General features: G+C 39.7%; 1 protein-coding gene and 1 long non-coding RNA gene across 3 annotated transcripts; one reads left to right on the top strand and one right to left on the bottom strand.

Moving 5' to 3' along the window:
* Nucleotides 1-22484, top strand: LOC137496768 (uncharacterized). 2 transcript variants are annotated; one of them, XR_015504051.1, is made up of 3 exons: nucleotides 1-299; nucleotides 11493-11600; nucleotides 20580-22484. It is a non-coding gene; the product is annotated as an uncharacterized LOC137496768 (long non-coding RNA). The 2 variants fall into 2 exon arrangements; XR_015504052.1 differs by having other exon boundaries at nucleotides 8-299; nucleotides 21175-21285.
* Nucleotides 18894-27026, bottom strand: LOC137490437 (uncharacterized). The gene is made up of 3 exons (XM_087276214.1): nucleotides 23991-27026; nucleotides 23223-23432; nucleotides 18894-21611 (listed from the first exon to the last, which is right to left on the bottom strand). The coding sequence occupies exons 1-3, from the start codon at nucleotides 24198-24200 to the stop codon at nucleotides 21303-21305; spliced, it is 729 nt and encodes a 242-aa protein (XP_087132340.1). The 5' UTR covers nucleotides 24201-27026; the 3' UTR covers nucleotides 18894-21302.
* Nucleotides 27027-27837: the final 811 nt, after the last annotated feature.

Consider the following 27837-nt stretch of genomic DNA (forward strand, 5'->3'; position numbering starts at 1 on the left):
ACCCTTCACCCTTGTGTATTACTCCGCCCACACATGGCGACAAGCAGAGGACACTTTACAGTTTACACTCTACTAGCTTTTAAGTCAAGAATGTAGTTGTTTAGATTGCAACAATACAGTTTATTTTAAGGATAGTGCCTATTTTAAAATAGTTTTTATAATTTTTTATATTTTTAAAGATATAACTTCGGAGCATCGAATTCAGTGCATCGGCCATCATGCCTGAGCAGACAAAAAAAAAAGTGACAGTTGACGTTCCGCCACAAGACGGCGACAGAGGCTGCATAAGAAGTTCTTTGGTAAGAGAAACAGCATTTTCTAAGCGTAAATTTCAAACTATTGCAGAACAAATCATTATAAATCAGGTAAATGACATTCTACATTGTTTTCTTTCTTTTGTGTATTTATATTACTGTATTTATACTACAGAAACTGGCAGTGTCTGGGTTAATTAACGTTATTTTGAAATCCCGATTGCAACAGAAATACTGGGAAATCTCTGTAAGTTAGATTGATGGCATTACATGTCTAGCTTTATAATCTTAAAATGTAAGCAAAAATGACCTGTTTTGTCATCCCTTTAGATATTAAGCTAGTGAATCATTTAAATACTAGCTCTAAAGTAACATTGGTGAAGTAGCAACCGTTTGCTGTTCTGAACGTCAGTTGCAGATATGAATGCGTGGCGGAAGAAAGGAGTTCCTCGTACAAAAGGGTTTTTGAGACCTTCCCCGTGTTTGATTTTTTTTATACACACGATTATGCCGTCGAACTGTTGTTTAAACGCAGTATCACATGCATAGCATGGCCATGTTGCTGTATATTGTAACTGGTAGGGTCACTAAGGCGAGTTCACAACGCACGCAGATTAATAGTCATATGGCACTGTGTGATATTGCTCATATATAGCTTTATTATGATGATAAAAAAAAATAATAATTGGTCCAGAGTCACATATTTAAATCTTTTTTTTTTAAATAATTTACCGGGTTTCTGCCTTGTGATGCAATATGTACTAAATAACTGAACTAGTCAATTCACCATGACCTGACATCTTCTTCGGTGTACAGTAACTTAAGCAGAACAGGTCTGCCAAAGCACTGTAACCTCATGTTTATGCAGCTGTTTGAATCTAGCTTTCTAACAATACAACGCGGTGACATTTCGCAGGGAGACAGTCCTGGTAATAAAGGTCTTAGCAAGCACTGCTTACCTGCCACAGTCAAGTGTCTGCTAACTTATAACTGAGAGAAGAAAAGATGCCGACTCAGCACTCATATAATTGCCATGTAGGGGAGTTGCAAGAGCTACGATTGCGGAGAGAAGGAAACAGTCAAGAAAGCACAGAGATACTTCGCTTTTTGGAAAGTTTGGAAGATAACTTTGACTTCATTCTGTCAGTTCTAATGACTTCACATCAGTACTGCGGCACATTAAAAGCTAGCCAAAAATTCAGGATGGACAGTGAAGTGTGTGTGTGTGTGTGTGTGTGTGTGTGTGTGTGTGTTTGTGTGTGTGTGTGTGTGTGTGTCTATATATATATATATATATATATATATATATATATATATATATTAGAACAAATGAGATCATTTTTATTCGTATTGATCATTAGTTTTGTTTTCAGTCTTTTTATTACTTTATTTAGTTATTTTAAGTTCTATGTTATATGGCCGACACGGAATCTGCAGAAATCCACAGATTTTCAGCCCATCGAGTCTGTTAATTTACTTGTGTAAATATGTGTAAATTTATATTTATTTAGTTATCAAATTAATTTCAGTAGTATTACTGACAAATATGAAAATGTTCATATGGTTTACAGTCTGTAAAGTAATATTGGTTTTTTAGTAGATATTTGGTAGATATATTAGATAAGAGACTTGCTTTGTTTACTAAAGAAGTGGTTCTAATAGGATTTGTATTGTAAACATTAAAGAAAAGGTAAAAATGCATTATTTTTTAATTTAACATATTAAATTTTTATGATACACCCCAAATCATTCAACATAAATCAATATTCTGCGCAGAAATAGAAAAAACTGTCTGATGTCTGACAGACTCTGTCTGGCCCTAGTTATTTGCCATGCCTATTTAACTCTAATTTTAAATTGTTTCATTTACATTTTTCCCATTTATTTTATTTCATACAGTTTGTTTTAGTTTATGCTATGTTTTGTTTTGTTTTACATTGATGTGTTGCTTGTTGCCTTTTTTCAGGGGTCCGTTCTTCGTACGTGGATTCCTTAGCTGGATTAAGTTATAGATGATTTGACATGGTCCAGGATCTTTTCATACTTCAAAACTCATGTGAGAGTTGTTGTCATAGCAGGGTATCGGGTCAGTTCAAACAAAGATAATACTAAACTTTTTGTTACAGTATATATTTTCTTACAGTAGTAGTTATGTACACTTTGGAAAATAGTAAACATTTTTTTTAACAATATATATTATAAATATATATTATTTATTGTATATATTAACAATATATATATATATATATATATATATATATATATATATATATATATATATATATATATATATATATATATATATATGTTTAAAAATATATATTAATAAAACCTATGCAATCTGCACTCTGAATAAAAGTACTTGGACCATCACCTGCTGGTGGTTTAAAGAGAAAATTTATTGATAGGGGCTTTTAGATTCAAACATGTACAATCACTTTAGTACGATATGTGTATAGACATACACAATATTCTACTTATTTTTTTTTATACATTTATGCAGTGATGACCATGTTTTGACAGCTAATATGATGATGATTTTACAACTTTCTTTTACGACCATCAAAATGCTTTTATTATGCAAAACTAATTTAAAGAGCCAGATATTATTTACACCGATCAAGAAACCGGCTACTAATAAAGAAAATCAGCTCTAACTGTAAAACTAAATAAATTGCTAAATACTCTTGGCATATGAATGCATAGAGCCTGTAGCCCGAAAGTGATAGCGTATCATATTTAAAAGCCGTTTTCTATGAATTTTATGTAATTAATGGATAATTGAATATTAATCGGATGATGTCATTATGCTGCAGTGCCGTCAGCCAATTGTTGCATTGCTGATCATGATTTCGAGGATCGATAGGTCTGTCCTTCACAACACATGCAGCGATCTCAGATCAGTTCATCCAGACATTTTAATTTGATTTGCGAACTTGTTTGAAGAACCAAATTAGCCAGAGATCAGTTATCAAAATTAAAAGAACCAGGATCTGCCAAATCATCTTAGATCATTTGAGAGAGATATGAAGAACGGACCCCTGGTCTTGATCATCTTGACTGTAACCAATAGTTTGTTATCTAAAATGAAAATAAATCATTCAAGCACTAAACATTCACTAATATATTAATTAAAACAATATTTAACTGCCATGCCTTAAATAAAAATATAATACTCGATAAAATGATCACACAATTATTCTTGTATAATTAGGAAAAATCTAAATTTAGCTATTAGTTATGAATCCTTCACATACTCCACACATGATCTGACTTTTTATTCATCATTTTTAACCAAATGACTTTTCACTCATTTTTATATTTAAATGTCATACTTTTGTTAGTACATGATAAAAAATGACCATAAAAAATATATATTTTTTTAAATTTATGGGACATAAAAATGTATAGGCATAGGGTATAAATCCATGAAATATTTCACTTTCATTATCGAAAGTGTTATTTATAACAAAATGTATTATTTAAAATGTAAAATCCTCATTAATATTAAGTAGAACATACTGTATGTAACCATCACACATCTTGTGACTAAACATGAATATAAATAAAACATTCAAATTTGTTTCATTTATAGGTAATATACATTCATAAACCAACATTTGGTAGCTATAACATATTGAGTGGCAGTTTAATTAAGGCTAAATTTGCAGCCTTTTTATATGGTTGCTGTAATTACTTCATTTTTAATAGTTTCAGGCCTATTTTTCATACATTATTGGTAGAAAGAGCTGGCTGTAGACTCAAGGGAGCAACCTTTCAACCACTGCTGATTTCTGACTCTTCACAATGTTTAACAACACGTGGCCGATGGGAAGACATTTATCTTCAACAGAATGATTAAATAAAGGTAAAAGGTAGATCTTACCAGTCCAACCTACAGTAGAAGTGAGGCATCGTGTTTGTAGGATTTGCTAAAGTGCCAATGACAACAAGCCTCTTCCAATTACCATATGTAAATTAATTATTAAATGCTTTATATTTAAATTATTATTCAAAATGGCTGTACAGTAGGGTTCAGGAGTCCTCTTGGAGGACAAAAATAGAGAACAACCAACTATTTACTAATTTTAAGTAGTTGAACGGGAGTAAGTGAGCAGTTTTTAAAGCATTTTCCACAAGTTGCAAATATTCTGAATCACAGTATAAACAAGACAATTGAAAAGGAAGCCCAGTGGATACTGTGCAATTGTAGTTCCCCTTCGGGGGTAACTTCAGCACTATAAGTGGATTTGATTTGTAAAATCCACGCATTGGTAGGATTCGGATCAGAAGCCGCTTGTCTGGAGAGTATTGAACGGGCCAATGAATGAAATTAATTGGCAGCGTAAGCTTGCGCAGGTGTGCGACATCTGCAATTATCTCAGCATATAAGCACACCTGAAGCCAGCAGACGCCATCCTTTTCGCTTCAGATCCTTTCTGAGTGAGTCGATGAGGGTTCCTCTTGCTGATCAGCACTTCAGAGCGAACGAGTGTGTCTCCCGGTCCAGAGTGGGTCTTCGCGGTGGCAGACGGTCGAGCTGGTTTACTCCCTTGCCTGCGGTTCTTTGGGTCCGGTCCTCCAGAGCGGTGCGTATAGTTGCAACTTTCCTAAAAGAGCAACACAGTCGTGCAGCACGTCCTTTTCAGGATGGCGCTCCGACTGTGCGTTTCTGGATGCGGGGGTTTCCTGGCTCCGGATGATGGACACGATCACTGCATTGCATGTTTGGGGGTCCAGCATGTTAATGCGGTGCTCGCGGGCGGTTCATGTCGTCATTGCGATGCCATGACCGTTGCACAGCTAAGATCGCGGCTAACTTTCGCAAGAGAGCGAGTCACCCCAGTTGCCTCCTGTTCTAAAAAAGCAGCGGGCGCTCGGGCAGATCTGAGGGTTTCAGCGGGAGATAATCCGCCGCCCACGGGCTCGCGGACCTCTCGCTCCTCACGGCGCTCCATCCAAGCTTCGGGTGGTGAGAGTTATCCGTCTAACCAGATGGTAGCTCTCACACTCGCTGACACCGGAGATCAGATGTCCTCAGCGGCATCGGAGGGTGGGCTTTCACTGTCCGACGAAGATCCGGACCCGCTCGCCCCCTCCGGGCAGGTGAGCGCTGTCAAATCGGATCCTGAAGCGGACATGTTAGCCGTGCTTTCCCGGGCTGCTTCGGCCGTGGGGTTGGAGATGGTTTATCCCCCAGCTCCGCGGCCGGACCGACTAGATGGGTGCTACGTAGAGGACCAGAAGGCGAAGCCTTCGAAGCCTCTCGTCCCCTTCTTCCCGGAAGTGCACAGTAGGCTCACGCAGTCTTGGAGGGCACCTTTCTCTGCCCGTGCTGCGTGTGCCTCCGCCCTCACCGCCCTTGACGGCGGAGCTGCCAGGGGGTATGAGGCGATCCCGTCAGTGGAGCGCGCTATCGCGGTCAATCTTTGTCCGCGCGGCGCCTCTACGTGGCGGGGTTTGCCCCGCCTCCCGTCCAAAGCCTGTAGGTTGTCTGCCTCCCTCGGAGCCAGAGCTTATAAGGCTGCGGGCCAGGCTGCTTCTGCTTTGCACGCGATGGCCACCTACCAGCGCTACCAAGCGCAGGCGCTGGCCGAGCTGCACGAGGGCGGGTCCAACCCAAGCTTATTACATGAGCTGCGCACCGCGACCGACTATGCTCTTCGGACTACTAAGTCCGCCGCGTGTGCGCTGGGGAGGACGATGTCCACACTTGTGGTTCAGGAACGCCACCTCTGGCTAAACCTGGCCGATATGCGCGACGTTGACAAAGTTCGCTTTCTTGACTCGCCCATATCCCAGGCTGGCCTGTTCGGCAACACCGTCGGTGAATTCACCCAGGAATTCAAGGCGGTGAAAGAGCAGTCGGATGCGATGGGCAATGTCATCTATCGGCGTGGCCGTAAGCCCGCTCCGCCCGCCGAGCCATCCACTTCCGCTGTTCCTCGCCGAGGGCGCCCGCCAACGAGTGCTGCCCCGCCCCCGCCTGCGCCTCCGGCCAAGCGGGCGCGGCGTTCACCTCGAAAGCAGGCAGCCCCTCCTGCTCAGGGCGCCGTTAAGTCCGGTAAACGGACCGCGAAGCGTCCCTGAGACAGGCCATCCGGAGAAGAGGAAACTTGCTCTTTCCCCGCTGGAGGGCGGGGCCCCGATAACAACGGTACTTTTCAGTGCCACCAAAACATCAGTAAAAGAGCACTTTTTCCCTTCCCCGGATGTGACTGCACGAGTTCTGCCAGTCCGGGACGCGCTGCCTTCCGGCTCGCAGACTCTACATGCTTCGCCAGTGGCTCACGAGCGCTGGGGGGACGGTCTCCCTTCCCTCAGCCCTCCAGCCCCCTCTCCGGAGTCAGGGTGCGGAGCCAGAGCGAATCGCTCTCCTCCAGCTCTTCCGCGGGACCCTTGTGCTTCCCGGATCAGCACACCCACTCCGCGCTGCCCCACCGCTGGTACGTCAGCGATTGTAGCGATGACTCCATTAGCGAGGGCTCTGCCTGCCTGGTTAGCGCGGGCCAGCCCCTCGCGGTGGCTCATACGCACAATCAGACTCGGTTACGCGATTCAGTTCGCGAAACGGCCCCCCAAGTTTACGGGCGTGTATTTCTCCAGGGTCAGCCCCCTGTCCGCCCCTGTCTTGCGAGAGGAGATTGCTGCCCTCCTGGCGAAGGGTGCAATCGAGCCGGTTCCTCCAGCCGAGATGGAGAGTGGGTTTTACAGCCCATACTTCATCGTACCCAAAAAGAGCGGTGGGTCACGGCCAATCCTAGATCTGCGCGTTTTGAACCGCTGTCTGCACAGGCTGCCGTTCAGAATGCTCACGCAGAGGCGCATTCTCCAATGCGTTCGTCCTCGGGATTGGTTTGCAGCCATAGACCTGAAGGACGCGTATTTCCATGTCTCCATTCTTCCACGCCACCGCCAATTTCTGCGGTTTGCGTTCGAGGGTCGAGCGTGGCAGTACAAGGTCCTCCCCTTCGGGCTCTCTCTGTCTCCGCGGGTCTTCACCAAACTCGCGAAGGGTGCCCTAGCGCCCCTTCGGCTCGCGGGCATTCGCATACTCAATTATCTCGACGACTGGCTGATTTTAGCCCACTCGCGGGAGCAATTGATTATGCACAGGGACAAGGTGCTTCGGCATCTCCGCCTACTGGGGCTTCAGGTCAACCGAGAAAAGAGCAAACTCGCCCCCGTGCAGAGGATTTCTTTTCTCGGGATGGAGCTGGACTCGATCACCATGGTAGCGCACCTCTCCGAGGAACGCGCTCGCCTGTTGCTGAACTGTCTGAGGGAGCTCGACAGCAAACTAGTGGTCCCACTGAAGTTCTTTCAGAGGCTCCTGGGGCATATGGCATCCGCAGCCGCCGTCACGCCGCTCGGGTTGCTCCATATGAGACCACTTCAGCACTGGCTTCACGATCGGGTCCCCAGACGCGCATGGCACGCGGGCACACACCGGGTCTCGGTTACTGCGCTGTGTCGCCGCGCCCTCAGCCCTTGGAACGACCCCTCGTTCCTACAGGCCGGTGTGCCTCTAGGACAGGCGTCCAGCCATGTTGTTGTTTCAACAGAAGCTTCCAACACGGGTTGGGGGGCCGTGTGTCGCGGGCATGCGGCTGCGGGCCTCTGGAAGGGTGCCCAGCTGCATTGGCATATCAATCGCCTAGAGCTGTTGGCAGTGTTCCTCGCTCTCCACCGCTTTTTACCGGTGCTGGAGCGCCAACACGTGCTGGTCAGGACGGACAGTACGGCGGCGGCGGCGTATATCAACCGCATGGGGGGTATGCGCTCTCGCCGCATGTCTCAGCTCGCCCGCCGTCTGCTCCTCTGGAGTCACCCGCGGCTGAAATCGCTGCGCGCCATTCACGTCCCAGGCACGCTCAATCGTGCAGCCGATGCGCTCTCACGACAGCTGTTACGCCCTGGAGAATGGAGACTCCACCCCGAGTCTGTTCAGCTGATATGGGCGCGATTCGGGGAGGCCCAGATCGATCTGTTTGCTTCCCCCGAGAACGCTCACTGCCAGTTGTTTTTTTCCCTGACCGAGGGCTCTCTCGGCACGGATGCACTGGCCCACAGCTGGCCTCGGGGCATGCGCAAGTATGCGTTTGCCCCAGTGAGCCTGCTCGCACAGTTTCTGTGCAAGGTCAGGGAGGACGAGGAACAGGTTCTGCTAGTTGCGCCCCTTTGGCCCAACCGGACCTGGATATCAGAGCTCTCACTCCTCGCGACGGCCCTCCCCTGGCGGATCCCTTTGAGAGAGGACCTACTCTCTCAGGGACAGGGCACCATCTGGCACCCTCGCCCCGATCTTTGGAACCTCCACGTGTGGTCCCTAGACGCGAGGAAGACTTAGGTAACCTACCGACTGCGGTGGTTAATACCATCACTCAGGCTAGAGCCTCCTCCACGAGGCGCGCCTACGCCCTGAAGTGGAGTCTATTCACTGAATGGTGCGTCTCTCGCAGAGAAGACCCCCGAAATTGCCAGATTAGTGTTGTGCTCTCTTTCCTTCAAGAGAAGTTGGACAGCAGGCTGTCGCCCTCCACTCTCAAGGTTACGTGGCCGCCATCTCCGCTTATCATAGCGTGGTAGCGGCCGGCACCGTGGGAAAGCATAACCTGGTCATCCAGTTCCTTAGGGGTGCTAGGCGAATTAATCCATCTCGCCCCCCTCTCATGCCCTCTTGGGATCTCGCCCTCGTTCTCACGAGTCTGCGATCCGATCCCTTTGAGCCACTCGAATCAGTATCTCTAAGATTTCTGTCCCTGAAGACAGCTCTGCTGGTTGCGTTGGCCTCCATCAAGAGGGTCGGGGACCTGGAGGCATTTTCGGTCAGTGACTCGTGCCTGGAATTCGGGCCGGATTACTCTCACGTCATCCTGAGACCCCGCCCCGGTTATGTGCCCAAGGTTCCTACCACCCCCTTTAGAGATCAGGTAGTGAACCTGCAAGCGCTGCCCCCGGAGGAGGCAGACCCAGCCCTTTCTTTACTTTGTCCAGTTCGCGCTCTGCGCATTTATGTGGACCGTACTCAGAATTTTAGATCATCTGAGCAGCTCTTTGTCTGTTATGGCGGTCGGCAGCAGGGAAGTGCCGTATCGAAACAAAGATTATCCCACTGGATTGTGGATGCCATTTCACTCGCTTATTCGAGTCGAGGTCAGCCGTGTCCCCCGGGAGTTCGTGCACACTCCACTCGGAGCGTTGCATCCTCTTGGGCGCGTGCACGCGGCGCCTCTCTAACAGACATCTGTAGAGCTGCGGGCTGGGCGACACCCAACACATTTGCAAGGTTTTACAATCTGCGAGTGGAGCCGGTTTCCTCAAGGGTATTAGGTAACCCTTTGGTGATTGAGGAGACAACTCGGTAGGGTGTTGAAACACGCTTGCTGCGCCATTCTCCCTAACACGGAGGTACGTGCGCCTTTTTTATCTGTCAGTAAAGTTCCCCGTCAGGTGAGCCCTGCAGATTCCTCCGTGGCCCCCAGCACTGACTCAGCGGAGGAGTCACTTGCTGGCCCACTACGTTGTAGGTCTGCCCGCTGGTCAGCCCGCGTTTTGGGTATAGGTGCCTGCTATGCGTGATCCCCACTAGGCGATCCCATATGCTTATTCCGCCACGGTTAAGTCCCCCCCCTGGGCGGACCCGTGTCTTCCCTCTCCGCTAACCACTCTTTTGCTATGCGTACTCCCCCTTTTTAGGGCTAGTCCATATGTAAATTCTGCCATCTATCCCCCCCTTGGGTAACGGATGGCCTCCGCAGCGTCCTCCCTATCGGGATTGCACGCTTCCCAACGTACTGTCGTATTTCCTAGAATTATCTAGATGCTCACGACTTCCCAAAAAATATATCTAAATCCGTAAAACTTCTGTTGAAGTAGGATGAATTAGGGCCAGGGACACGTTGGAGGACCGCGCCCCCCATGATGTGGGTGCGTCACGCTTGCTTGACTATCTCCTCATCGGGGGTGTTGGTAAGGTGCAGTCATTATGGCGCTTTCAATGGGCTCCCAATGCGTGGATTTTACAAATCAAATCCACTTATAGTGCTGAAGTTCCCCCCGAAGGGGAACGTTCGAGGTTACTAAAGTAACCCTTCGTTCCCCGAGGAGGGGAACGGAAGCACTATACTCCGTCGCCATAATGACTGTCCCTTAGCTGTTTGAAAGTCTCTTCAGCTTAAAAGGATATCGTCTGCTGGCTTCAGGTGTGCTTATATGCTGAGATAATTGCAGATGTCGCACACCTGCGCAAGCTTACGCTGCCAATTAATTTCATTCATTGGCCCGTTCAATACTCTCCAGACAAGCGGCTTCTGATCCGAATCCTCCCAATGCGTGGATTTTACAAATCAAATCCACTTATAGTGCTTCCGTTCCCCTCCTCGGGGAACGAAGGGTTACTTTAGTAACCTCGAACGTTTGTCGACTGTTGTACAAACATGATTCCCATGTCAGACTGTAAGATCTCAGTTGTCATTATGTCAGACTGAATGACATTCAAGATGCAAAAACAGACACATGCAAGACTCACCTGGAGGACTGGTGCTAATTTTACTTTTGGTAATAAAAATGCACGCCACAATTAGTGGTGCTATTTAGAATTAGTGGAGTTAAAATCATCTCCAAATGAGTGAACATATTGTCCCAATTTTTATTTGAGCTAAAATAACACTCAAGAGTTGCCTTTATGTAATAAGTCAGGGACAATGGAAGTGAGGATCCACATGCAGCTTTATTAAAAAAAATCATCGACAGGCAATCATCAATACGAGGAAAAACTAGGGATGGCTGACATGAAACGGATGTTTTGACAGTGTCCAGATCCTGAAGTGTTTCAAAACACTACACCGAAGCTTGATATGAAATACCTAGGTTGGTCACATGACTATTGAAAATGACGATTCAAAGCATCGATTATTTTAGATGTGTTTTGATACATGCCGAATCGGCATTTGACTGATAGGTCAGAAAAAAAAAACTCATATGCAGTAGCCTCATGGACTGTGCGTGTGGACAGAATGACTATGCTGCAAATGACCCAAGTTAGAATTTTGACTTGTACAAATACTCTTAAAGTGGTGGTCCAGAGTGTATGTTTAAGGCTTGGTTGTGTTTATGAGATGCAAAGCAATGTGTGCTCATGTTTCATTTGTAGAAAATCACGTTATTTTTCATATATCCTATTTTGATTATATATAGCTACTCGGCTAACAAGAAAACGTCTGTCATATTTCCTAGTTCCTCTGAAAGCCTGCCCTCAAGATGCTCTGATTGGTCAGCTAACATAATGTGCTGAAATTTGTGGATCGGCTCCAAGTCACCAGGAAAAGTATCACACCCCTAGAAGTAAGCACTTTTGCGTTGTTTAAACACTGTCAGTCAGAGAAGCTGTCAGGCGTATCAGTTAGAGTCTGAATCAGACAGAAATTTAAAAGGACACAGCTGAACCTCATGCCTGCTCTCCAGAATAAAATCTGGCAAGTGTCATTTACATATTTTCGGGTTATAGGCATTTGCAAGTAATATGAAACATTCTCATATCTTTTTCGAGTTTGTTATTTGAGATAGAATACACGGCAAGCGGCCGCATAGAGAGACACTTAGCGCCTTGTGAAGATTGTGGATGTTTAGACCATGCACCACGGCGCAAAGTGCATTTTCACACCCTCAATGCTTTTGCGCCATTCGCTTTGTACTGCATCTAGATCATAAAAATAGAGCCCTTAGAGTTTTATAAACCCTCGCTTTGCCCAGCACTAGGACAAAGAGTAGTGTGCAGAAAATTCAAAACGTTGAAAAAAAAAGAAAAGAAAAAAAACGCAGCAAAACAACAGAAAACATTAAACAAGGCAAGGGTCAAAGACACACCAAGGCTCAACAAGAAGATCACTTTAAATTGTTCACTAACAGCTTACAAAACTCAGCCAAGGGTGTGAAAATAAGAGTGTACTCATACTATGTACTGTTGCCTTGAACCGGGCGAAGCATGCTTGTCCCCCCTCCCGTCTCCCTGACGGCCTGCACTCATATTGCATTCGCACCAGAGTGCGCTTTTGTCATCGATGATGTGCTGTTCAGTAAGCGCGCTCACTCAGCACAGCGGAAATTTCTTTAGTTATATCGGTTTAGTCGTTTGGGATGCAGTGACACGCAGTCAAATAATACGCTCATAAACAGTCAAAGTCCTGGTGCTGCAGGAATTAGTAGGTTTGCTGAAGGTGCAGCTGTCTTGCAGTGAGGGGTTTGCGTCTTTAATAATTTACGACAATTTGCGTTCAGTAAACAGTAGGAATGATTAATAAACGCACAGTTCGGATAGCATAGTGTGAGTACGCCCTGAGAGGTGTCTTTATAGTCCAGGTAATCACTGAGTATGAGTTTCAGCTGTGTGTGTAAGTGACACCCCGTTTACACTAATACGTTTCAGTTTTAAAATAGCATTTTAGAATGAAAACGACCCGGGTCCACACTAGCGTTTCACCCAGCGTTTCTGAAGAACTCTGCGTCTAAATTACATGACCACACACACTCTGGCATGCACTGCAGCGTGATTTGAGAGCACATCTACCCATTAGAGAGCTGTGCATGTCGGACTGTTCATCAAGGATCTACCGCTGGATCTAATCTTACTATATTTGTTAAACAGGATATTTAATTCATCTTGTTGTCTATATCTAACGACAAATTCCCCGACTTTGGTCTTTTGAATCTATTACTTGTTCTCAGGTAACGTGTTTTGGCTAGGCACAAAGATAAGTTAGGGTAATATTTTAACCACGTACACTGATTCTGCACAATTGACTGATTGCTTACCTTTATGGTCATTATTGATTATTAAAACTGATATTCAGTAAAAGAGACGGTATGTTTCATATTTCAATAAAAATTAAACGAGGCAATAATGTTATAGTCTCTGTTTTGTTATAAATATGCATAAAGTGAAAATGACGGTCATATTAATGTAGCTACACAACGCCTTAACATCTTTGGTGTCTGTTAAGTTGCTAATATCAAAATGAAAATAGGCAGTTCCTCATATGATGTTTTCAATTTATTGTTAAGAAAGTGAAACAACGTAGCCAGGGTGATGTGAACAAAGTTATTAAGTTCACGTTTCCCTTTGAAGAATTACGTGTGACGTGTCTTCGGGAGTTTTTTCATATCTAGCTTGCGAGGTCTGAACTTACAAGTAGAGGATGCAAGGCTGAACTGTGTGTAGGCTACTTAATAGGGAGGAAAAAGCCACAATCAGATTTCTCTGTTTTCAGATGTCTCTGTTTTCCCCCTTCAACACTGGGACAGAGCAGCAGCGTTTTAGAACGAAAATGGCCTCTTCAGTGTTTCCAAAACGCTTCGTGTTCGACGCTCGAATACTTCTGCATAGTCTGGACGGATGGCGTAACAGAAGCAAATGAGTTTTAAAACAAAAACGTATTAGTGTAAACGAGGCCTGAGTGTCCAGATTATTGTCAGCTGTAGTTGGTGTTGACTGGCGCACAGCATCATAGCAGATCTGTAGTTCTCATGCGATCTGCATAGGCTAGATCACTGGTGATTGTGACAGTCTTGTACAACACAAATTAGATCATTTATGCTGTATCAAGTTAAAAAAGAACTCTGCTTTACATTACTGTGAGTTGATGGTTCCTTGACACTTAAAAAGAGTTCAAATTCTACACTTTAACTGAGATATTTAACTTTGGATTTTTTACTCTTAAATGTTAATGTTACAATACTCAAGAATGATAACTTACGTAAGTTAATCCTCTAAGAGTTATAGACAAAATATCTCAATTATTCATTCATTTCCTTTTAGACTTAGTTCCTTTATTAATTAAAGGTTGCCACAGCAGAATGAACCACCAGCTTATCCAGCATGTGTTTTACGCAGCAGATGCCCTTCCAGCTGCAATCCAGCACTGAGAAACACCCATACACTCTCATTCACACACATACACTATGGCCAATGTAGCTTATTCAATTCACCTGTATAGCAAATATCTTTGGAGCACCCGGAGGAAACCCATACAAACATGGGGAGAACATGCAAACTCCACTCAGAAATGCCAGCTAACCAGGACTTGAACCAGCAATCTTCTTGCTGTGATGCAACAGCAGTTTAGCCCATATCTCAATTAAAATTCTGTTATTAATCATGGATTTCTATGTGGACTTTCTATGTTGTTTTATGAAGGTTGATGAAATGAAATGAAGGTTTTATATATATGCACAGAAGAAACTTTACCAACCATTGCCTTTGTAACTTTGTAACCATTGCCATCCATAGTAATTGTTTTTCCTATTTTTTTAATTACTATGGATATCAATGGTTTCAAGCTTTCTTCAAAATATCTTCTTTTGTGATCAACAGGTTTGGAACCAGTTAGGGGTGAAATAATAGTGAGTAGATTTTTATTTTGGGGGGAATTATCAAAATAAAAATTTAATTATTATTATTTTAATATTCTAATGATTTTTGTACATTTGGCTAAAATTAGATACATGCGTGGAATATAAAAGGTTTTGTGGTCCAGGGTCACATAATAGATTATTTATGTAAAAAAAAATCAAGTGTTTATAAATTGCTCTTTAATTCTAAACTCCACTGTACTGTACATTAATCAAATCATCCAGCTGAGTTCCTTCGCTTAGCAGTGCTAGTCCGTGACAAGAAACCAAGAATCCTTGGCTGTCATTTTCAGCTTGAATATATATATATAGTACTTGAGCAAAATAACAAACAGTGTGGCGCAGATGACTGTTATTTGGACAGGCCAAGGGGGTTGTTACTATAATCAGTGCTGACCAGCCATCCTTAGGGACGCACATTAAAACCCACACACTGGAATAAACACAAGCCTAACGAAATCATTTGAGCTAGAAAGCTTCACTGTCAAACCTCACACTCATTAAAACCATCCGCGCAGAGCTAATTATAGTGTTATATGGGGCCTGTAGTGCGCAGCTTTTTTCTCTGGTTCATCCACTCAAGACATAAACATTGCATGCTTTGCTTATTTGACCTCTCACTTCTTGATGCTCGCTTAAACAAACAAATAGACGAAAGAGGTGTACAGTAGTTGCAAAATGTCGCTATAAATAAAAAGGTGAAGACAGAAGAGAGACAGAGTGGAGGGCAGTGTGAGAGTGCGGGACAGGCAGATCTTTCATAATGTTATTGCTCTGGCTTATTTTAGCTTTGTGTGTTGCCACATATCTTCTGGCCAAAGAGTATGATTTTTACATGAGAACTCTGTTTATTTCTTACACAATCGTAAAACTCATCCTATTTCTAGCTATTGTGAGAAGGCTTGTTTACTGTAGTTTATTAGACATTTTAAGATTTAAGATTTTTTTTTTTTATTATTTAAAACAAACATAGGTAACAGGTAGGTAACATTAACAGAATAATGATGTATTACTATGTAAACTAAACAGTACTTTATTATGTTATTTTATTAATTATGAATTATTGATGAGTTAATCTGTGCACCAATCATGGACTAGCTTTAACTACAATATGAGTCACTTAAGTTCATGTGTGAATAAAGACTACCTTAACTGGTTGTTATGTTGTTAATTAATGTATTAATTAGCATTTAATTTTAAGCTAAATGTAACCAACATGAACTCGTTAGGTGTTAATTTATAATTATGTCATGACTAGGCCCACACAGAATCTGTGCAAGCAGAATTCCGCAGATTTTTAGCCTATTTTTTTTACTTGTGTAAATGTGTGTAAATTCATATTTATTTAGTTTTTAAAGTAATTTCAGTTATATTATTGACTAATATTAAAATATGTATATGATTTATATACAATATAGTTTGTAAAGTAATATTTTCTGTCTTTTATCATATATATTATATGAGAGACCTTCTTTGTTTACAAAATAAAAAGGGGATCTAATTGGATTTGCATTATAAAAATTAGATACAAGTTTTAAAAAATATTATTTTATTTTATATATTAAGGTTTTAGTTATAATACTCCCAAAATCATTTCACATAAATCCACAGATTTTTACCAAAATTCTGCGCAGAAATAGCAAAAAATGCCTGCTAATTCCGTCTGGCCCTAGTCATGACTTTACTTGGAGTGGCCCATCATCATTAACTCACCCTTAACTACTCATGAACTTCTGTGTTTAAACTGTTCATTTTTGACAGAACACTTTTCTATTGTTATTTACCGTTGTCACACTAAATGGATATGTATAAGGTGTTCATTATTAGTTAAGAATGGGTTAATGAGGATGTGCCCCTCTAAGTAAAGTCATGATATAATTATACATTAACATATCATGAGTTCATGATGGTTAAATTAAGCATAAAACAATGTAGTAATTAATACAATAATTAACAAACAATCATGTACTAACAAGTAAGGTAGTCTTTAATCACGCATGAACTTATGTGACTCATGTTTTAGTTAAAGTTAGTTTATGATTAGCACATGCATGAACTCATTATTAGTCCATATTAAAGTAATGTTTAGTTTACATAATAAAACATCATTATGTATGTAATGTCATTGTAAAGTGTTACCCAAATATATATTTTTATTTTAGAAGTAGCTAAATAAAATGTGTGAATCCATCATTAAAAAGATCTTTTAAATCATTTTGAACTGTAAAAAATGTGTTAATGGATGTTAAATTACACTTTTTTTATGGTGGCCAAGAGAGCTTAACGTGCTGGAATTTAAGAAAACAAATTACGAAAAGATCTTCATCCGTTTGAAAGCTTAAATACGACAAATCCTCACAACGCATGCATTTAAAAAAAACATAAAAAAATGCATTGAAAAAAATAAAAATATATATATATATATATATATATATATATATATATATATATATATATATATATATATATATATATATAAAACAGCACACAAAGGCCTCTTCACCTTTTTTTGTGTATTACTTCGCCCACATACAGTAAGCAACAAGCAGATATCTGCATGTGTTCAGCATTTTTTCTTATAGCAAGCACAACAGTATTCTGGTAGTGACTGAGTTGCTTTGGTTTGTTCGGAGTTAATTTTTGTGATCTCCCAATTGCAACAGACAAATACAGGGAAATCTCTGTAGACTGATGACATTTTATGCTGTTCAGCCTTGAAGTCTTAAAATGTCAGCAAAATCATGTCATCACTTTAGGCATTACGCTAGAGAATCATTTTAACACTAGCTCTAAAGTGATGTTGGTAAGTTAGTAACAGCTTTTGCTGTTCTGACATCGGCTGCAGATGTGAATGATTGGCAGAAGAAAGTAGTACCACTTATAAAAGGGCTTTGAGAGTCTCCGTGTTCGATTTTCTTTTTGATACATACGATTATGTTGTATAAATGCAATATCACACTCGTAGCAGTGCGATGTGGCTGTATATCGTCACTGGTGGGAGACTGGTGTCAGGGTTCTGCCACTTTGGTCTTGTAAATTCTTGTTTTGGTGGCAGAGCTCTGACACTACTCCATGTCTGGTCCTGTTTCTGTCTCTGTGTGCGCGCGCGCGCCGTCGTGGGTGTACGCAGAGTGTGCGCGCTGCCACTTGATGTGGCCGCGCACGCTCTGCGTCCCTCAGACGCACGCGCTCTTGTACTAGTGTTTGTGTTTGTTCTGTCAGCAGCGCGCTGCTTTATTCTCGGCGCCTCCGTCTAGTTGGTTTCAGTTTTGGTTGGCGCTGAGATGAAGCATGCGCGTTGCTTATGTGTGAGCGCACGGTAAGGTGTTTATCTATCGTGTGCTTGTGTCTTGCGTCTCTTGTCAAAGCACGTGGCTTGGTGTTTACATTGTGGTCACGTGCTTTTGTCGTGTGCTTCAGTGTTGTGTTTGTTGTCATGAACATGCGGTTAATGAGTTCTCTCATTGGCTGCATGTTCTTGTCCTGTTAAGTGAGCGCATGGCTTGTGTTGTCTCTCTGTGTCATGCGCTCTATTGTCTTGTCCCACCCTCCTTGTTAACCCATTATTAGTTAATTGTGTTCACCTGTTTGTGTGTTAATTTTCTACAGTTTATATACCCCTCACATTTGCTGTCCTGTGCCAGTTCGTCATCACATGTTGTTGTTTGAACCCTTGTCTTGTCATGTTTCCAGTCCTGTTCCTTACCAGCCAGCCCAGTGAAGTTTGTTTGTGTATGTATTTGTTTTGTTAATGTTTTCCCCCTCGGGGTAGTTTATTTTGCATTTTATTTTATTTTTATTATTTAATAAATTCCCATTTTTACTGCACTTGAGTCCTCGCTCCTTTTTCCCCATTTCCCATCACGAACCCTGACACAGTGCCGATATCAATAGGCTGATATACAACCACACCGCACTGCTACTCTTGTGATATTGCTCATACTGTATATATATATATATATATATATATATATATATATATATATATATATATATATATATATATATATGGTACATGTGTATTTTTTACAGTGTGTTTTTGCCTGAATCAGAAAGGATATTCTTAATCAGAATAAATTAAGAAATCACTTTAAAGTTATTTATTATTTTCCATTCATAGATGTGTGTTTTGAGTCTAAATGTTTTTTTTTTAAAAAACATTTTGTCTAAATAGTGACAACTCTAACAACTTTAGAGCCATTAAACAATTGCTGATTTTTTTTTTTTTTTGATCTGATGTATTTTCTTTATCAGTTCCTGTCAAGATACCACAGTTACATGGATTTAGTGCACTAAAAATAGACAAAATGTGGAAAAATGCGTAAACTGGTCAGCAATAATTTCATAGAATATTGCATATAGTCATTGCTTTGTGTTTATTAAGTCAAATCTGTGTACATATTGTAAGATTAGCCCAAATCAGAAGTACAATCTACATTTCAGTGTATGAATTGCTGCCATGCATAGAAAAAAAGAAAAGAAAAAAAAACAGCTTTTCCACATAAGATACCTCACGGCTAAACGGTAAAAATTTACATTTGTACCTTTAATTAATTGCTGTGGTGCAGTGGGTAGCACGATCACTTCACAGCAAGAAGGTGGCTGGTTTGAGCTTTGGCTAGGTCAGTTGGCATTTGTGTGTGGAGTTTGCATGTTCTCTGCATGTTAGCATGGGTTTCCTCCAGTTGCTCCGGTTTCTCACAAATCCAATGTATGGATTGGGTATGGTAAAATTGACCGTAGTGTATGTGTGTGAATGAATCTGTATGCATGTTTCCCAGGGATGGATTGCAGCTGGAAGGGCATCCGCTGTGTAAAACATATGCTGGATAAGTTGCCGGTTCATTCTACTGTGGCGACCCCAGATTAATAAAGGAACTAAGCCGAAAAGAAAACGAATGAATAAATGAGTTATATGTTCAATATGTGGCAATATGCCTGTATTCTGAACTTTTAAAATATAATTTGAATCACTAACCACTTGGAAACACAACCTATATTTGCATATTATTTCATATCCTGTACAGTTCAAAGTGTTTCATTTACACTTGCATTGTGTTTTCATATTGAGCGATGATTTTTAATTTACACCTTTGCATCTCAGTCACAACCTTGGGCATATATAAGCAGACTGTTCAATCCACTTTCAAGGATGGAAAGCTTTAATTTAATTACATTTGTAATTTTATATTTTATATACTGATATTAAGGCAAAATAAAAGCCTCTAGAAAAAAATATATTTAGATATCGCTGTACCATTCCATCTTCAGTCTTTTAATTATTAAGTTTTTATTTTTGTGACTTTCCTTCATCAGTTCAGTCCCTGCTTGCAGTATCTCGCCTTTGTTGATTTAGTACTCAAAACCAGACACAACATTTCAATGTACATAAATCCATTATTCATTCACAGGGAATTTCAGAATCTCTTTAACCACAATAATAATAAAAAAAGCAAACTCAAAGCATTTCTTAAAAAGTACAAACTACTGTGATTCATCTCATAAACCATTAGGATGTATGTTATTTGGATGTATGAAAAACAGCAAATAACAAGAAAAATAACTGAATGCCGCAAACATTATTTTATTCATTCCTAAGAATTATAGGCCATATAAAAATAAAAGCATTTTCCTGACCCTGAAATGTATCTTAATTTAATACTAATTTAAAGTTGAAATCAATCCCATTACACCTCCTCACTGTTCTCTTCTGATCATTTAAAGCATATTGACTATTTTAAACTAATTTCAGCTTCCATCAAACCCACGCTCCCGCTCTCTATCGCCATCTGAGCAAATTGTAGCATAAATCTCTGACTAAATAATGAATAGACATGTCAGCCGATGCTTTCATGCCCTCGCCCTATCTGTATCTGTATCTCTATCTTCAGCATAATCCCCTATCTCTGTCCACAGAACTGTATCTAATGGTCCACCCTGATACCTTGCAGAGACATACAGGAGTGCTCATAAATCTATTCAGGCTTATTTACAGCCTCTGCTGCAGTCAGCGCTTTGAAAGGAACAAATCCTCGGCGTTGCCTTTGCCATCTGTGGACTTCTCTAGCCAGTGCCATTCTGCTGGCCTACTCGCTGGCTACCATTAGGATTCGTTGTTGGCATGAGCAGTGCTTTCTCGTTTTTAAAAATGGTTTGTCTGGTAATCATTTTTGACATCCTTGATTCTAATGGGAGACATACTACAGAACATGGATGAGTTATGGTTATGAAAGGCCAGACTCTGCAGTTATACTATTATGATTCCTAGAATGGCAAGAGTAAAAATCATCTTAAAATAAGCTGTAAGTTAATCAATTTCTTAAGATAAATTCTTATAAGTGCAATTCTTGAAGAAAAAAAAATGTAATCTCAGATTTGTCTTTAGGAACAACATCTTTAAAAAATAATCAAGTTGATTAGCAAAGATATTTTAATAATAAAAGATTGTCAGCTCATTTTATTACAAATTTTATTTTAAAAAGTTTTATACAATTTTAATACAATAATACAGGTGAAGCAGTCTCCGGAGCCTACACTGGCCCAGGGCTCTGATGCTGGAGGCAACACTGGGCTGGCATTCTAGGGCTGGAGCCATCACTGGTCCTGTGCTCTGAGGCTGGAGTTCTCGCTGGACTGCTCTCATGGCGAGAAGAACCATATTTTGTCTAACTGATTGAAAATTTGTAGAATTTGACTGTCAGCTCTTTTTGCCAAAATATTGCAGTCCAGTCCCAAATTTGTTACACGAGCAGCCTCTTGTCGTTTTCTTTGTGCTTTCCTTTTCATTTCCTGTATGGTGTGTTGATGTCTTGGGTGGAAAAGTAATGAGACCTCCTGTCTTTTGAAGTCCTTGTGTAGACCCTTTAAACTGGAGGGTCCATCATTTTCCACAGAAGGAACTGGCCTTGCCCTGGTGGACTCATCTCGCATGTTGGGGCTCAGCAACATCTAAAAAAGATTGAGTATTTTTAGGTGATGTTTAATAAGATGTGTCAACACAATCAGTCTGCAATTCTTGACTAGTTCATGTACATTTGACCGATCACATGTTTATATTTTAGTACAATTTACTGATCCCAAGATAAAGGTCGGGTTTAGGGGCAACACCTCCAGTTTATATGTATGAAAACATACAATTTTATAATTTCATACTAATTTTCGAACAATTTGTAAAATAGTTTCCTTGTAAGATTGGTCTGGATGTGGCTATGCCTCAGATTTAGTCATCACTATTTCTAGATGTATCAGTCTAAATCAATTAGAGCACATATATTTAACTTATTAGAGGAAATAATTGTAATAAGACACTGAGCAACTTAAAGAAAGATTGGAGAAAGAAAGTGGTATCATCCTTTCAATTGAGGATTAGCTAAATATATGTCAATTACTATGGGCTACTCCCGTTCTTCGTATTGGAGAGAATTTTGCTGGAGAAATATTATTTCTTTTTTCCTTACTCTAAAACACAAAGTGTCATTCCATGGGAACTTAAATTGTTGGAGGCATTGCGGATCACAGGACGCCAACTATTTTGACATATTTTGGGGATATTCTAAAATTAGTAGTTTTTGGAAAGGAACACATAGCATTTTAGGAAATATCTTAAATACTTCAATTGATTTCAGCTTTGAGGAATTTCATTTAGGGATGCTGTCAATGGATCTCTTAAAAAGAAAATATATGTATAGAGTCATCCTTGCTTCAAGTAAAAAAGCCATTACTAGATGTTGGTATAAACCTAATCCACCACAAATGCAAGATATGATTGTTGTTTTGAAAATATACTTATTATGGACAAAATAACATACAGTGTGCATAACCAAAAAAAATAAAATAATAATAATAATACATTTGTTGACTTGTGGTATAAATGGATTGAGTACATTACTCCCATTCAACCTAATGTCCTTTTTCTGTTGAATTTTAAGATTTATTTTTACTTTTAATATTGTTCCCCCACTCCCACTCTCCCAAATTTCTTTTTTCTGTATATAGTTTGATAAGGATAATGTAAAATAAGGCAACTGTCATGAAGAAATTTGTGTTTCCTCCTTGATCCCCAAATGGAAAAGCTGCAAAAAGTGACACAGCTGAAGTCAGAATTATTAGCTCCCCTTTGATTTTTTTAATGTTTCGCAAATGATGATTAACAGAGCAAGGAAATTTTCACAGTATTTTTGATATTTTCTCTTCTGGAGAAAGTCTTATTTGCGTTATTTTGGCTAGAATAAAAGCCGTTTTTAATAAAAAAAAAACATTTAAACATTTACCCTATGAACATTTTTTAAGGTCAAAATCATTAGCCCCTTTAAGCTATATTTTTTTCGATAGTCCACAAAACAAACCATCGTTATTACCCTATCCTGCCTAGTTAACCTAATTGACATAGTTAAGCCTTTAAATGTCACTTTAAGCTTTATAGAAGTGTCATGAAAAATATCTAGTCGAATATTATTTACTGTCATTATGGCAAAGATAAAATAAATCAGTGATTAGAAATGAGTTTTTTTAAAGACACTGAGCAAATTGTTTAAGTAAAAACAGGAAAATCAAACATACTGTTTGAGAGTGCGATGAGGGAATCACTGGAGCTTTTTCTGGGCAGCACTGGTGTGTCCAACAGTGCTCAACGAAGACATGATGATTAGTCACATCTCCTTTAAACTTCTTACTGGGTGAACCCTCATTCTCCACAGAAAGAGTTTGTTCAGAGTAAGGCTGTTTCTCAGGGCTGATGAGCTCATCCTCTCTGGAGGGGGTGACCCACACCTGAAAAAAATTAGTGTACTTTCTATTATCTTAAAGTCCCCATGAAATCAAAACTAACTAGATAATTTTGTTAGCTCACATTGCTAATTTTGTGGTGAACAATTCATCTGAGCATGTTATTTAGAAAAAAAATAGTTTGCCCTTCTAATCTTTAATTAAAATCTGAAAAACCTTGTTTTTTGTTTTTTTTTTCAGTTAAATTGTCAGATTGCATATATCTTACCAAATGGGTGTGGCTACCGTATTTATTTAATAATGCTGCTCCAACTGTCAGTTTTGACAACAAACAGAAATGGTGAGCAGGGGTCTGTTAGGTAGTAATTACTGTCCCTAAACACTTGAACTGCCTACTTTACTCATCCATTCAGCTCACAGTAGAAAAAAACAAGTCACGTCCACTGTTTTGTGATTAAATATTCCATTTCTCTAGGAACTGCGTCACAATACGAAAATATTAACAGTCATAGCTTCCGGTTCACGGGGACTTTAGTTAAGATTTAACTATACCTCAGATGCTATCATTTCTTCTAAATTAAGTATTAATCAAACCAATCATACCATCCTGGGACGTTTTCTCTTCTTTGCTCTGTCAGGATCTCGTGGGCTTATGAGAACACTCTGAACTGGAGTTTTTGTCCCAAGCATAAAGCAGCATTTGATGGACTGTGAGAGTCTCTGACGCAGCGAAGAGCCTTGAAAACATTTAGAGGACTCATCATGAAATTCTGCACTTGATGGAGTAATATTCTGCATGGGGATTAGATCCATGTTGGAAATTTAGAACTTTAACACACGTAAACCGAAAAAGCTTGAAAAAACAACCAGCCACAATTTCTTCTTCCTTCACACCACTGTTCTAAAGTTGACACGTTTACTGTTCTAAAGTTGACACCCTCACCTGCTAAAGAATTCTACTGTTGCCATGACAACTGAAGCTATACTGCACAGTCAAATTGCGATTCCATAGAGCATATTCAATTGTGTCAATAAAAAATCTTCTGATTTTAATGAGAAAATTTTACCAAATGTTTTTAAATTTCAACTTTCCCTGTAGGCCTACCTTCTTATAGTGTAATAACATGTAAAAGTTAACATGTAAAAGTTATTTCCACTGATTTTTGAAAAATGGTTTAATATTAACATCAGACCAGTGGAGGGACTCAACATGTATCAAAACTCTGGTTTGGAAATATGAATAAATACATACTGTATGCTTTGTATATGCACAAATTGTAAATATTAATAATCTTTTTGAAAGATGTCATTGTTATTGGTACAATACTTTGATCTTAGTGGTGTCACAAGGGCTCAGTCGGTAGCACAATTGTCTCACAGCAAGAAGGTCGCTGATTCAGGCCTTGACGGGGTCAGTTGGCATTTCTTTGTGGAGTTTACATGTTCTCCCTGTGTTGGTTTGGGTGCTCTGATTTCCCCCATAAGTCCAGACATGCGGTATAGGTGAATTGGGTAAGCTAAATTGGCCATAGTGTATGTATGTGTGTGAATGAGTGTGTTGGGATGTTTCCCAGTGATGGGTTGCAGCTAGAAGGGCATCCGCTGCATAAAACAAATGCTGGATAAGTTAGTCGTTCATTTTACTATGGCGACCCTAGATTAATAAAGGGTCTCAGCTGAAAAGAAAGTGAATAAATGAATATTGATCTTAAACATAAATATATAATAATTTAACCAGTATTTTTTGAACAGCATTTTTTGTAGCAGGTAAAAGGAGCGTATATGCAAAATTGAAAATTCTGTCACCATTTACTCACCATTTACCTGTTCAAAACCTATTTGAGTTTATTTTCTGTTAAACACAAAAGAAGATATTTTGAAAAATGCAGGTAGCTAGCGTCTATTTAGTAATTAAAAATGGAAGTCAATGGCTTCAACCAGCATTCTTCAAAATATGCTCTTTTGTGTTCAACTAAAGTATGAAACTCATAAAGGTTTTAAACCACACAAGGTAGAGTAAACAAGTTCAGTTTTGGGTGATCTATTCCTTTAAGACAGTGTTTCTCAACCATGTTCCTGAAGGACCACCAACACTGCATGTTTTGGATGTCTCCTTTGTCTGTCACCAATAACAGGTCTTTCAGTCAAGCTGATGATCTAAATCTAGATCTAAATTAAACAATAACTGATTCAACAATACATACATAAAACACAGTTCTTATGGAAACTATAATGCTGTTAAAACAACACAATTTGATGTTTTGAACCATGCAGTCAGATCTTACTCTTGTACTAAAGTATACATGCGAGGCACGGTGCACGGAGTCCCGTCTGGGTAAGTTGGCATTTCTGTATGGAGTTTGCATGTTCTTTCTGTGTTGACGTGGGTTTCCTCTGGGTGCGCCGTTTTTTCCCACAGTTCAAAGACGTGGTATTGGTGAATTGGGTAAACAAAATTGGTGTATAAGTGTGTGTGTGAATGAGATATCAAACATATGCCAGAATAGTTAGCGGAATAGCTGATTTAACAATACATACATAAAACACACAGTTCCTATGGATATTATGTAAAAACAACAACGATTTTGTGACGTCTGAGAGTCTGAACCAATCAGATCTTGCTCTTTTAGCCATTTCTATCATTTCTATCTTATAGCCACTCATTTACATGTTACAAGAACTTCAGATTTTTGGAGAAGCTTTATTTAACTATAAGGAATTTTGTGTCATGTTGATTAAGGTGTTGTACGATAAACTTGTTATTTTAACACAACATATTGCAACAATAACGGCACATATTGTAATATACACTGCATTTTCTTGTAAGAATCGGAGATATTTGTTCATGTATCATATTTTTCTGCATTATGAAGAAATATTTTGTGTTTTGTCAATTGCCTAGCAGTATGCAGCATCATAACAATATGCCCAACAACTACTTGCCCAACCAGACCATAGTCATTACAGATTACTGCACACTGAAGTACCATATATTAATTTAAAAACAGTACATATATCATAAAATACTAATGTGCAACTGATTCTCTACAAATACTCTGATTTTAGGTCACAGATTTGGCTGTTAGTGTTAGAATGCATGTGGACTATAAGGGTGTTTAGATATATCACAATGTAACCCTCCACCACCAAACCAACCTTCAATTGCACAGGTATATTTTTAGGCCAAAAATAGATTGGGGTTACCATTTATCTATTTTTTTTAATCATTAGACTATTAAGTACAGCTCATATTCATATGACCATGTTAAAGATCCATTTCCAGTATTGTGTATTAGTAGTAACTAAATTTGACAACTTTAATGAAGATTTTATGAATGTATTCTACAGAATAGGACTGCATGATATTGGAAAAATCTAACATTGTGATATTTTTTATTCTGCGATATATTTTGCAACATGAACACACTAGATTAGTTGCATAATTATTTGGAAAGAGTTCATAATTTTGGATTAATTTAGATGATTCTCTACAGGAGTGCATATGCATAAAATATAAAAAAACAATCTACAAGCACAGATGAATTCAATAAAGGAGAATTGAATAATCAAATGTGAATTAATACTGCATAGTGTTCATTTTCTAAAAGATTCAACAGAACTGATCGTTTTTAATGTGTCAAAGTTAAAAAAAAAAAACTACAATTTATTAGGCCTGAATGTTTTCAAATCCCACAGACAGTCAAAGGCCTCAAAAAATTCTTGCGAAATGATTAAATAAATCCAGACTCAACTTTTCAACATTAAAGATTACTTTAGATAACAGCAGTTCACAAACTGTTTATAGGTTGTTGACAAAGAAATCTAAAAATAAATTATAAACAATCAAAAAAAAAGTAATTTTTTTGTACTATTTTGTAGAAAAATATATATTTATGTAGTTTGAAGTTTCAAAAAAGAAACATATTCTTTTGAGTGTATAAGGGATCACTAAATCTTTTATCAATTCTTTCATTTTCAGGTTTTTTTACAGAACTGTTCCATAAAAGTCTCCAATGGTCTGAGCAGAACAACTCCTAATATTATAGATATAGCTTAAGAGATATTTGTCTTCATTGTTGTACATATGGTGCTATTTTATGAATTTATGAAAATTAGAATATATGTTTTTATATATGACTTTCCTTGTTAGGCATTTTTAACAAAACAGGGGTGTCACACCAAAAGAAAACAACAAAGCAATTTTTCGTGGTCCCAAAAATGTTAAAAATGTCAACAAAAAAAACAAAACAAAGCAAAAAAACATTCTGAGACTTAAAATAGACTTAATTCTGAATCTTCACATCATGGGGTCTTTTAATGTGGTCCTTCATCTAATTATATTTTTTTCATTGAATTGCCCCATTTAAAATCTGTATAGTATGGGTGTCACAGTGGCGCATTAGGTAGCACGATCGCACAAGCCCAGCCTTGGTCAGTTGGTATTTCTGTG

This window comes from Danio rerio, chromosome 12, assembly GCF_052040795.2.
Source record: "Danio rerio strain M-AB ecotype USA chromosome 12, GRCz13ab, whole genome shotgun sequence".
NCBI classification, from domain to species: Eukaryota; Metazoa; Chordata; class Actinopteri; order Cypriniformes; family Danionidae; genus Danio; species Danio rerio.